This window comes from Lactuca virosa, chromosome 1, assembly GCF_052849685.1.
Source record: "Lactuca virosa cultivar CGN04683 chromosome 1, Lactuca_virosa_CGN04683_v6, whole genome shotgun sequence".
In the NCBI taxonomy this organism is placed as follows: Eukaryota; Viridiplantae; Streptophyta; class Magnoliopsida; order Asterales; family Asteraceae; genus Lactuca; species Lactuca virosa.
The window spans coordinates 275,706,007-275,719,411 of record NC_136426.1 but is presented as its reverse complement, the minus strand read 5'-3'; the positions used below and the strand labels follow the sequence as shown (position 1 = coordinate 275,719,411).

General features: G+C 36.0%; 1 protein-coding gene across 1 annotated transcript; it reads right to left on the bottom strand.

Annotated features, from left to right (window-relative positions):
- Positions 1–3,333: 3,333 nt before the first annotated feature.
- Positions 3,334–5,464, bottom strand: LOC145109411 (D-Tyr-tRNA(Tyr) deacylase family protein). The gene is made up of 8 exons (XM_079046563.1): positions 5,343–5,464; positions 5,161–5,252; positions 4,951–5,017; positions 4,733–4,763; positions 4,488–4,628; positions 4,152–4,177; positions 3,578–3,636; positions 3,334–3,484 (listed from the first exon to the last, which is right to left on the bottom strand). The coding sequence occupies exons 1-8, from the start codon at positions 5,448–5,450 to the stop codon at positions 3,442–3,444; spliced, it is 567 nt and encodes a 188-aa protein (XP_078902689.1). The 5' UTR covers positions 5,451–5,464; the 3' UTR covers positions 3,334–3,441.
- Between the last annotated feature and the right edge of the window lie 7,941 nt (positions 5,465–13,405).

Genomic DNA, 13,405 nt, shown 5'->3' with positions numbered 1-13,405 from the left:
TAATATATAATACGTAAAACAATGTGTTTACAAGATAGAGTGTAAACACTATCTGGTTAATCACTCGACTTATGAGATGATATACTTTTGATCCAATATAAATTATATCCTTACACATAATAAATTGTTCTCTCTAAGTTATACTAAACAAGGGACTCATAACTGTTAAGTACTCTCTAATTCTCCCTAAGTTATATTAAACAATTGGCTCATAACTATTAAGTACTCTCTAAGGATCGACTCATGCTCGAACATATAAGAATACATCTTTATTTATCCTAGAGAGAACATAAAAAAGGTGGGAGACATTATAATGTACAATCTTCTAGTAGGTGAAAAATACAACCACCTTTTCAGAAAATTGTGCATGTTACAATGCCAACAATCAACTATTTTGCATTACATACCGTTTGTTGTATGTTTTTTTTGTCATGAGAAAGATGTGATGCATTTAATGGTTTGCCGCACAACATCTAGCTTATTTTTCAAACTTTTTAGATAATGTTTTGTGCGTTACATCTGGTTTATTTATTTATTTATTTTTAGCTTTTATAGGTTGATATGTTTTTGACAAGTTAAAAATAACTTATAAGCTAGTTGTTTAAAAAGATGTTTACACTAGCATTAACTGTTATAGAGTTTTTTTAAATAGTTTCTCAAATATACCTTTTCTATAGAATCTCCCAAAATAGTTATTTATTTATTAATATTAATAAATTCAACAAAAGATTAACATCATCCACTTTGCTTTCATTAATTGTTGCATCGTTTAAAGATATATATTAATAAAACTCTAAAGCAAGAACGGTGTTGGTTAAAGAGATACGACTGCTGTCTCACATTTGTAGAAAAAATGTGATCAGATCAAGTGGCAGGATTGGATCTCCGATCCCGTTCTTGAATACAAAAATCAGTTGTAATTTTGTTTTCTTTCTTTTTTCATCCTTTGTAACTTTTCTTTTTCTACTAGCCTGTTGCTAGGTTCTTTTAATATATGCTGGCCGTTTAAAAAAAAAAGAAATAAAACATACAAAAAATCATTGGAATTAAGTATTATCGCTAATTCCCCATGGCATGAACTCTAATCAGTTTTGACATACAAAATTGTAGAGTCTTCACAACATAATTTAGGTCAACCCTGACTTACAAGAAGTCATATTCTATAGACAAGCTATACTATCTTCTTTCCAACACTTAGAAAAAATTAAGCAAAGTTCTAAAATTAGATGTCACCAAATCTGGTATTAACACATATTACAAACAAGTTGTTATAAGAACTCATGACCTCCTTGTTAGTCAATCGGGCTAGCCCCAACTTGTTTGCTAAAACTCAGGAACTAGGCATGAGAAGAAGAATAACAAATCTTCAATAAGCAAAAAGGTTTTGTAGAGACTTGAAGAGCCTTCCGATTAGAAGTGCCTACAAACCCTTTTTGTTCATTTCTAAATCAAAAGATTTTTCATCTCCGTATCAAGATCCAGGGGGTGTTTGGGATAGCTTTTTAAACTAAAAAGTCCTTTTTAGAAAAGGACTTTTTGATTCATGTATTTTTCCAAAAAATAGTTTTAAAATATGCTTGTATAAACTAATGAGGGGGCAAAGGGAAAAAAAGGGAGACTTCTTAACCCCCCTTCTTTTTCTTCTTCTCAAAAAACTAATTTAAAAGATCTTTTGAAGTTACCAAACAACTTTTTAAACTTTTGACTTTTTGAAAAAGCCAAAAGTCTTAAAAGTCATTTAAAAAGGAAAGCCAAACACCCTCCAATACCAGCTCTACTTCTCAACTATTCAGCTCTACTTCTCAACTATTCCAAGGGTTGTTTCCCTCTATACTTAGGCTTCGAAATGATGGAATGTAAAGTCATTTCCAAAAGGTAACATATTTAAATGGAGCCTCTCAAATACACCAACATTTTCTCATAAAGGTCAAGCAATATTAGACCCTAATATTGTTTCAGTTTAAGTCATACAACAAAATACAACTTCCCCAAGGGTGGAGAGAGTTGGGCAAATATGAATCTACTAATTGTTAAGTAGGCCACAAAGGAATGATGGATTAGGAAGCCTGGGCCCAACAAGGATGAAATCAATACTCGTCTCTTATATCTTATATGCTCCAGCTCCACTCCTCACAAAGTTCTTTAAATTCAACGATTCATAACATCAAAAACAAAAGGGTGTGTGCTTAATATCTTGCGAAAAGCTATCAATTGCAGAAGAAAACAACAAAGAAAACAGAAAAGAAAGCAAAGTGCACAACGAACAAAAAGAAAACCACAACTCTCCAAAATATGAAACCACAATAGGCTTTTCAAAATTCTTAGTAGCCACTGAAATTATAATGATGGTAATTGCCAACTATCAAGCAAGTGCATATATCAAGGGAAAAAATTATTGGCATATGTACAACACGGTCTTATCTAACTGTAGACCGGTGATAATTGACATCTGTACAACACGGTCTTTATCTAACTGTAGACCGCTGATAACTGACATCTGTACAACACGGTCTTATCTAACTGCAGACCGGTGATAATTGACATCTGTACAACACGGTCTTATCTAACTACAGACCGGTGATAATTGACATCTGTACAACACGGTCTTATCTAACTGCAGACCGGTGATGATTAACATCTGTACAACACGGTCTTATCTAACTATAGACCGGTGATAATTGACATCTATACAACACGGTCTTATCTAACTGCAGACCGGTGATAATTGACATCTGTACAACACGGTCTTATCTAACTGTAAACTGCTGGATACATGATGATATGGCACAACCATGGATAGCCCTAAAAGGGCAAAGGATTGATAGAAACAAAGATCGGGATATCACAAAAGAAGAAGCACTTGCAATACTCGTAGGTAAGGTATGGGTGTTTGAATCCGATATCCAAAATTTGGGATAAAACTTCTAAATATTAGAGTTACTAATCCCAATTCATATAAAAAAATTTGAATGATATTGAAATTTGAACATACAAATATATTGGTTTTATGTCAGCAACATTGCACTTTTGTGCGAGATTAGAAGGCACACGAGTTTTTAAGTTTTAACCGAACTCATAAAAGTAATCATTACATCCATTAAATGTCTTCAATTATTTCATTTTGAATATACGAGTACTTCAAAAATAAAAATTACAAAATCTTGCAAACTAAAAAATAAAAAATCATGAATTTACGGCTTTTTTTTTTTGGATAATCCGCACATCCAAAATTTTGGAAAATCATTATTAAAATCCGTATATTAAATATTTATAACGGATTTCCTGATATGTAGAGATCAGATTTTCGGATTTAGATATTTTAAAACAAAATCATAGCAAGTAATCAATTTTTTTTATAATTCTAATCATCCAAAAAAAACATAAATCATTATAAATTCAATGGTAACTCCGTTTGTGGTGTAAACATGCCATACATATGATTCAATTTGAAGTCTTTTCTGGCTCTGCTACATCATTTGTACACCTAAAATGGCATTTAACTTTTGTTGTAAAATTAAACTATTAAAATAAATACTTAAATAAAGTAAATAAATTCATGGATGGGGAAGGACCTAACCTTGATGAATTTGGTGACTCGAGTTGCATTGTAACTGGACCATCATTTACCAAATTGACCTTCCAACAATAAAAGAATTACAAGTTAGATTGAAGCTCAAGGGAGAATTATGGTGAAAAAAGTGGAAGCAATTTTAGTTTATAAAATTTTGATAACCACGATGATTATTAACTTTTTAAATAAAAGCAGGCATTTGACTTTTTTTTTTAATCCATAACAGCAACCTACGTATATATTTTATAGTTTATACTTATATTTTGCTACCAATATGTGCAATATACTTTATTTATTACATATTGCTATTATCATTAAAAAAAACATAAGTACGCTTTTATTATGTGTAAAAAAGTTGCAATTTGCAACTATATTGCTATTAGGTGTGAAGAAAATGTAAGCACATTGTTGTTATGAATTAAATATTGCTATTATCAATTAAAAAAAAAAAAGACAAGTACATTGCTATAATGAGTATGGAAATACAAGTACATTGCTATTATAGGTGTAAAATAAAGTACATATTTTCATCTTTTTTTTTTTAAGAAATGAAATTCTTGTTCCTAAATGGGAACCTCACCTTCATCATTGCTCCAAAGACTCCATCTGGAGAAACACAACCCAAAACAATAATATTAAAACATCAATATCTGAATTCTAAATAAATAATAACCTTACTAGTTACTACATAAAGAAAATTTAAAATATAAATTATAATAAATCATAGGTACTGTATAATTTATATACTTTTTCTGTTAGATGTTTCTTTTTCACTTAACAGAAAAAGTCAGGAAAAAAGAAAACATTTTTGTTTTCTTTTTTCCTGTTACGTCCTAAATTTTGACAAATTTAGGATCGTTTTCTCGAACATTTTTAAACATCATTCATCTAGACAACACAACTAAGTAAAATATACCTTTTACTGATTCTAATTTGTAACTTCTTTGGAATCTTTCCACTAAAGAAGCATAGAAGGATTTTGCTCTATCGGGTGCCATTGCCACATGAAAATCTGGCTTGTTACCCTTCATTATACCATACAATGTAAATTGACTCACTGTATTTCCAAATAGCATTAAAAAATGTTTTATTTTTTATTAAAAGCATTCTGTAAAATATTTTTAAAAAAAAAAAAAATTAAGGAAGAAACATTTCCTTTACCTAATAGAACCTCGTAATTTTTCTGCATTACCTGAAATATAACAAACACGACCTTAGCAAACAGTTTAGGTTACTTGAATTCAATTCACAAAAGGTAAACAACTATAAATTCGTCATAAAATATAGGATTCACATCAATTAGAAGATGAAATCATGAAAATGTGCGAATTCTCAGATCATGTTTCTATTAAGAGAGAAAAAGAATGAGAGAGAGTTACACTTTGGTCCCATGTTTTGCCTGTTTTTTCGTTAGGAAACAATCTCATGTTCAACACCTTACGACATCTGCAAAAATATCAAGAAGCATTCAGTTATCAAACCCTTTTCCCCCAATCTATTTACTCACCAATACATCATTTTTTTTAAATGCATATGATTGTGAGGAACAGAAATGACGAATGAAAGAGGGGTTTTGTGAGAAAACATACATATAATCAGCATCAGAATCTGTATCGAGGTCGTGAATTCCGACGAGTACAAGGAGTCCTGGCCCGATTGCCGACACTGTAGATCCTTCCACCTGAAATTACGCACAGATATACCCTGATTCGAATTAGATCGATGGATATGTGAAGTGTGAATGTAAATATATGTATCTGGTATGAAGAACCTCGACGCTGGCGGAGGCAACTCGCTGGACCACGGCTTTCATTGTGATTCTGCTCGGAGGAGAACTGAACTCTCCGTTTAAAACCCTTCTTGTTTTTTCTTCCCACATACAAGAACAGTCCTTTGACAATATGTTGATATGCATATTTGGAAATTCTTTCCATTTGTTTTAATTTTTAAGGGCAAATTGCAATAAAATCATGAAGGTTATCGAAAATTGATTTTGATGTCGTACATTTTTTTCTATCAATTAAGTCACTATATTTATAATTTTGCTGTAATATCAACCAAATGATCAGTTCTCTCTATTCTCCCGGTAACCATTTTTTCCAAATTGCAATTATGTCACTAAGTTTACCAAATCTTCAATTTTTACATTCTGTTTTATTTTTCGCAATTATGTCATTATATTTACAATTTTGTTGCAATGTCAACCAATTGACCGGTTACCATCAATCTAACATGTTACCAAATAAATGACATGACAATATTATGATGTGGAAGCCATGTTGGATCTTATGTGACATGATTGCTTTCAAATATAGGGTTTGCATCGAACTCATCACATATCTTCTTCTCTTTTTCTCATCTTTTCGTCAGAGTATTTTTTCGCAAATGGTGTCTGAAGGTCGGTTCATTGGTTCAAACTCACTTCCAAGTTAACAGAAAGGGCATAGTCACCCTTTCAGGAGATGTTATTGTTGGATTTTGATAGACCTGGCAATTCGTGTATTCGTGTCATGAAAACGTGTCAGCCATGAATTTGACACGATACGATTACACAATAAGAAATAAGCTTTATCTCAATTTTTAAGATGTATTCGTGTCGTGTCGTGTCTCTTACAGATTCGTGTCTTCGTGTCTGAAATTGCCAGGTCTAGATTTTGAGCATAACAAACAAAAACCTATGTGTGCATGCAACCCTAATTCTTGATCTATGTTTTCTCTATTTGAACATACAACTTTTGAACATCAAATGGAAAACCCTAAGACTACTACTATATTTTCGAAATCACTAACTAGGGTTAAGAAAACATACCTTAATTGTTATATAGCAATAACAATACAAATCCTTTGTGTTGTTGAAGCTCCAAGAGCAAGCACCACAAGTGTCGTGCCTCAAGTAGATCATACCCAACACTAACAAGATGATGAGAAAGGAGAATTGAGGAGAAGCTTAAGAATTTCGGCTATTCTTCTAGGGTTTCAAGTGGCCGAAAATCCTAAGGGGTAGAGGTCTATTTATAGTGCAGCTAGGATGCCCTGAATAACCTTAATCTGAATATAATATTAATATTTCAAATTGGTAATTATCCAGCTCCTTATATATCCACATGGGATAATCTAGAGACCCTAGATTATCCATATAGAAATCGTCCACCTCCTTCCCTAGGAAGGTTCTGGAACGTCTTGCTCAACTACTAAATAATTGCACTTTAAACCTTGCACTTTTAATTAATTCTTTTAATCCCATAATTAATTCCAATTAATTTCTGATTAAATATTAATTAAATATTACTATTTCTAATTAATATATTATTTTCATAATATATTAACAAATCATTTATTTCAATTTATTAATCAAATAATAAATTCAACCTCTCTCTCCAAAAGTCATCATGTCTAGTCGTTAGTTATAAGGGCAACTCAAAAGGACTGTGCTACTATAAATTCAGGTATATACCAATTATAGTTATGAGCTTAGACACCTATTCCAACAGTCTCCCACTTGGATAAGTCTAATAATTATAGTTGCCAGTATAACTTCTAAAGTGATTAGCAAATTGTAGTTCTCAAAGCTGTTGTCGAACTCTGACCTAGTCAATTATGTTTCCTAAGATAAGTGATCATATAATCCTCCCTTCTACAAGATATCATGTGGACAAATGACAAGGAACATAATCAATCTCATTGTTTAATACTTTGTTTCTCGATTTCTGATTTGTAATGACAAAGAACTTCAAATCGAACACATCAATTAAGTCCTGGTCAAGCCCGACACTATAAGTCAACACCAAATCATCGAGGGGCCCGATATATCGTTGTTCACGTTAAGGCAAAAGGAACAGATAAACTTTGACTTATATGCTTGTGATATCTACTCACCAAATCATGCAGAACAATACGTTTTATAACATCAAGCTACTGATCTGTTTACATATCATTAATGCATAATTGATTTGTAAACCACGACTCATATATCTCCGTTTAAAGATTATAAGATATTATTGTCTCAGAATTACTCGTGATAAAGTCCATGAGGTAATTCTCTGAGCGTGGGTTAATCCAATACTCAAATTCTCCATTTCAAAGTACTCATGAATACTATAGCAAATTATTGCTATGTCTAAACCCTTAGACAATCTACAGTCCGATTCATGATAGTCTTAATTCACTACTTTCCAAAAAATACGATCGACTGTGAATGTTTGAATAATCCAATTATTCTGAAAGTAAAACATGCAAAATGAATCATAATAATAAACAATTGACTAGTAAACAATACTCATAAATAATTATCCATTATTTAATCATCAAATGTCAATTACATTTACTTTGTTAAAAGTTTCTAAATACCTATATAATTGCTAAAACTAATATCATCTTTCATACCAATGCTCCTTGCATGCTAAACGTGCTTAATCCTTTGTGGGGGGATCTGCATGATTCTCTTCCGATGATACCCTCTTCACGACGATGTGTCCTTCTTCTACTCTATGTCTGATAAAATGGTATTTTCTGTCGATATGTCTTGATCTGCCATGATCTCTTGGTTCCTTTGTCAAGGCAACATCTCCTTCATTATCACAGAAAATATCCATTGGCTCCTTTATGGTTGGCACAACTCCAAGGTCTCCGATGAAGTTCTTCAACCATATAACCTCCTTCGATGCTTCGCTTGCTGCTATGTACTCTGATTCATAGGTAGAATCAACCACCATCTCCTGTTTGGAACTTTTCCAAGTTAACGCTCCTCCATTTAAGGTAAACACCCAACCAGATTGAGAACGAAAGTTGTATCTATCTGTCTGAAAGTTGGCGTTACTATACCCAGTCACTCTTAAGTTATCACTTCCACCAAGCACAAGGAACCAGTCCTTAGTTCTCCGATGATACTTAAGAATATTCTTGACTGCTATCTAATGAGCTCTACCCGGATTTCCTTTATATCGACTAACCATGCTCAAAGCAAAAGCCACGTTAGGTCGAGTACATGTCATAGCATACATGATCGATCCACCGGCGGAAGAAATGGAACTCGACTCATTTCTGTTGTCTTTGTATCAGTACTCGGACTTTAAGTCTTACTCGGTTTGGTATTACTCTGGATAGGCAGTTCTCTTTTCTTGGAATTTTGCATGCTAAAACGCTTTAACACCTTATCCAAGTACGTAATTTGACTAAGTCCAATTAGTCTTTTGCTCCTGTTTCTCAAAATTCTTATCCCTAGAATATAAGCAGCCTCTCCCAGATTCTTCATAGCGATACACTTTCCAAGGCAAGACTTAACTTCTTACAAAGTTGGAATGTCGTTCCCTATAAGAAGTATGTCATCAACATACAATACCAGGAAGGTTACTATGCTCCCACTAGCTTTGACATATACACAAGATTCATCTTCACTTATAGAGAAGCCAAACTCTTTAACTTTCTCGTCAAAGAAAAGATTTCATCTGCGAGAAGCTTGTTTCAACCCATAGATTGATTTCTCAAGCTTACACACTGTAACACCGAAAGTTATAAAACAAATTTTTCGTTTAAAAATCACATGATTCTCGTAGCACATTTCACAAAAATCTCATTTATTTAATTTACAATTTGAACTCCATAATTGTTTCATTAAAATCCAGGATCCTCAAAACATAACTCTTTCACCGGTGTGTACGATCAAGCCGGTGCCTTCCCGTGATCCTGAGAAAAACCTGAAACACATAACACATAACACGGTAAGCACGAAGCTTAGTGAGTTCCCCAAAATACCACACATATCCCATTAGCCACTCGAGGCTATAACACAACAGGACCCTCTGGTCAATGTGTCTCAGTGGGACCCTCCGGTCCCATAACTCGGGTGGACCCTCCGGTCCTAACTCAGTAAGCACAAAATAATACACATCATAAATCACATAGACATGATGCAGGATATCACAGTACTCAGAATAACACATAAGACATCTCAGTCATATAAAGGTACCACTCATGATAAGTATAGTGAGAACACTCACCTCGCAAGCAAGCAAATAACCTCGTACCCGAATCTCGAACTAACCTCCGCCTAACACAAAGGATAAATATCTCTAATTAATACTCTTTTCACGACTCTAATAACCAAAGGCTATTCTTTCTCTCTCTAACTCTTGAAGTGGATAAAAGACCATTTTACCCCTCTATGGTCTCCATTACTCATGTTTGACCCAACCCTTAAGTCAACAGAAGTCAGACTCGAGTCAACAGTCCATGTTTGACCTGACTCACCGAGTGCACCCATGTGACTCGTCGAGTCCACTCATTTCCTCAGAAGTGTAACACCCTGTTTATTTAATAAATAAATAAACAAATTAATGAATGAATATTAGCCCAAAATTTAATAATTATATAGCAAGGTGTTGGTCTCGAGGAGTTAACTGTCATAATTTTAGAAGGCGGGGATTAAAGTGTAAAATCCGGACTTAATTTGTAAGTATTATTGAAGGCAGGGACAAAATGGTAATTTATGGGACTTCATTTGAAGAGATTTTGGAGGCTAGGGGCCTGTTTGGTAAATAATGTACCTAGATTGTAATGGATTTTTAATGCTGGGGTTAAAAAGATAATTTGTTGATTTGTTTTGAAAGAAAATGGTGACAGATGGACCATTCCTGTCAATATGGCCGTGAGTTTCAAACATCGGGTATTTAACTGTATCATTGTTCTCATAACCCTAACCCTAATGTGCAACAGCCGTCACCCTCTCCATCTTCACTTCCGGTAGTCGCCACCACCATTGGAGCCCTCATCAGCAACCGGTTGCATCACCGAGTCCGACAGCTCGGTTCTGCCTGCTTCCTTGTCGTCGGACGTCCGCCATCCTTTTTCTTCTCCACTGTTTTTCCAGCCGCCGTTTGAGTCGCTGCCATGGGCCACCGGCCATCACAATGTTCCCATTCCCTGCCGGCCTAGATGAAGCTTATTTCTCCCGACGATGTGTGAAGTAGGGTTGTCGGGGGGAATCTGTCAGGACCAAAGAAGGATGATGCCGAACCCTAGCCGTCCGTAGCCCCCATGACATCTCCAGCCGGTCGCCATCGCCTCATAGCCCCCTCAGTGTCGCCGATGAATGGATGGATTCGCCGTTGTGTGGTCGTGAACGGTGGCGAATACTCGGGGGATCAAGAAACCACGGCCACCACCGTGAGGTGGTGGCTGCTATCATGAAACAGCTGTTGCCGCCTCCTCTTGTCACCACCGCCACCATACGCCGCCAGGTGGGTGGATGGATCCATTTGCAAGCAAGGAAATGCGTGTGTGTGTGTGTGCTTTTCTGTTGAGTGCGTGTGGTGTGGTTTGCTTGGTTGGAAAACGAGAACAGCCACCACCACCACCGTGAGGTGTTGGCTGCTGCCACTCGCCACCGCCGGCCACCATAAGGTGGCTGTGTGTGTGTGCGTGTGTGCTATTATTAGTGTGTGTGTGGGTGGGTGTATTATCAAGTTGTACATTGTAATGGTGCCAAAAATAATAAAAGAAACCCTAACCACCACCGTATGGTGGTGGCTGCCGCCTCCTGCCGCCACCGGCCGCCGTGTCGGGTGGCGGTGTGCTTTGCCTCGTTGTGTTGATTCGTTTGGGGTGCTTGAAACCCTAATGGGCCTTGTAAGCTCTAATGGACCCTAATTGACCCAAATAAAACCCTAATATACTTAATGATATTCTAGTGGGCCTAATAGGCCCAATAAAGCCCTAATTGACCTAAAAGCCCAACAAATTGATAAATGGGCTAGTATTTGGGTTGGAAACCCTAATTAGGGTTTGGAAAACCCTAATGCCAATAAAACCCTAATTTTGAGAATTAATCGGGACACACACACACACGGGCATTATTTAATAGTTTGAAATATAAAATAATAATCATTGACAAAGATTAATCTAAGCAATATTGGACTTAATGGATTAAGTCCTTAGTGGATTAAGTCCTTAATGGGTTAAGTAGGAAACTTAACCCTAATCATCATTTTATGAGAAACCCTAATTCACTTGGGTTTATTGTTGGGCCTTTCTATTGGACCTTAATGATTGGGTTATTAATGGACCATCCAAGATCAAGCAAATGGACTAGAATAATTAATGGGCTTTGAGGTGAGGCCCATATGAGGAGTTGGGCCCAATATGGAAATTTGGGCCATAGTTTGGGCCTTTATGATTATGTGATATTGGGCCATTAGAATGTTGAATGTTGTACTGGACTAAATGGTTGGGCCTTATGGTAAGACCTTGTAAAGGCTTGGGCCCAATTTGGAAAATTGGGCCATATGTGTGGGCTTTGACTCATAGTTGACTTTTGGGCCTTTGGATTGGGCCTTGGGCTTGAATAAAGCTAAGTTAGGGGTAAAGTATTAATTACCCCAAGTATGTACATATGGTTATGTGTTGGAACCCAATTATTAATTGGGTGTTATTTTGATGTTGACAGTTCGGGAATCTGTCATCCAGCAGCTGGGGTTGAGTCTGCGGGACTTCAACAGTGTGGGATTGTATCTACGGGACTTCATCAGTATGAGGTGAGTTACCTTCCAGTAGAGGTGGGTCTACGGCCACAATGCCGGCCCACCAGTAGGAGTTGTATGATAGATGATTGTCTTTGTGATATTCATCTAGGTTTGCTACTACATGATATGTTTATGTTCTAGCATGATATGTTATATGTGATAGTGGTAGTAGGGGAGAATAGTCCCCAGGTTCGGTCGTTAGGACCGAAGGGTAGGTCGGGCACCCCAGAATTGCCTGACAGTATGTTTATGCTATGATATTATGTGGTAGTAGTAGGAGGTGAAATAGTCCTCGTATGTCGGTCGTAAGGACCGATGGGTACGTCAAGCACCCCAGAATGGCTTGACCTGGGTAGTCAGGCACCCCAGAATTGCCTGGAATTATATGTGTGTTATATTATTGCGTGGTAGTGGTAGGGTTGAAATAGTCCCCGGTAGTCGGGCGAAAAGACCGACGGGTAAGTCAAGCACCCCAGAATGGCTTGACCTGGGTAAGTCAAGCACCCCAGAATGGCTTGACCTGGGTAAGTCAGGCACCCCAGAATTTCCTGACAGTATATTATTGTATGGTGTGTGGTATGATGGGGGAACTCACTAAGCTTCGTGCTTACGGTTTTCAGTTTTGGTTTCAGGTACTTCATTTTCAAAGGAAAGGAGTCGGCTTGATCGCAGCGCATCACACTATGTTTTCCGCACATGAGATCTTTGGGATTACACTCTGATATGGTTTTATGATAATATGTTTTGATTATTGACACTTTGGTCTTGACATGAGATATTAATATGAATGTTTTTATACTGATGATTTTATAATAACCTAATAAAAATGAAATTTTTGGTCTTGAATTTTGGGACGTTACAAGTTAGTATCAGAGCCTTGGTTTGAGGGATTCGGGCACACTCCTGGGTGTGTCTGAACTCAAACTAAGGACTTGGTTTGAAAATTTTCAAAAGTAAAACTATTTTATAAAAAGAAGTTTGAAAAGAATTTGAAAGAGAAACAAACTTTGAAAAGAACAAGGTGTGTGATGCGTGCAATCAACCGAGCTCAAGTAAGTTTTCCCCAATATACCCATACATGTTATGTTATGATATGATATTATGATATGGTTATGAGGACTGCATGCTAGATTAGGGCTGGGGATCTAGGAGGATGCCTTATATGCCTATTGTATGTGCTTGTAGACTTGCATGCTAGTACGGATCAGTCAGTGATAGGATAGCCTGTTTAGGTTATCCCTGATTGTATGAGCCTTTGTATTGCATGTATATATTCCTGATTAGAGGATAGAATGGTTTGATTGGAATATGATGGTTA

Excerpts from the sequence above, each read along its gene's own strand:
- LOC145109411 (XM_079046563.1), bottom strand. The coding sequence starts at position 5,450 with ATGTGGGAAGAAAAAACAAGAAGGGTTTTAAACGGAGAGTTCAGTTCT. Across the intron at positions 5,253-5,342 it reads TTGCCTCCGCCAGCGTCGAG|GTGGAAGGATCTACAGTGTC; the intron begins GTTCTTCATACC and ends GCGTAATTTCAG. Across the intron at positions 3,637-4,151 it reads TCTTTGGAGCAATGATGAAG|GTCAATTTGGTAAATGATGG; the intron begins GTGAGGTTCCCA and ends TATTGTTGGAAG.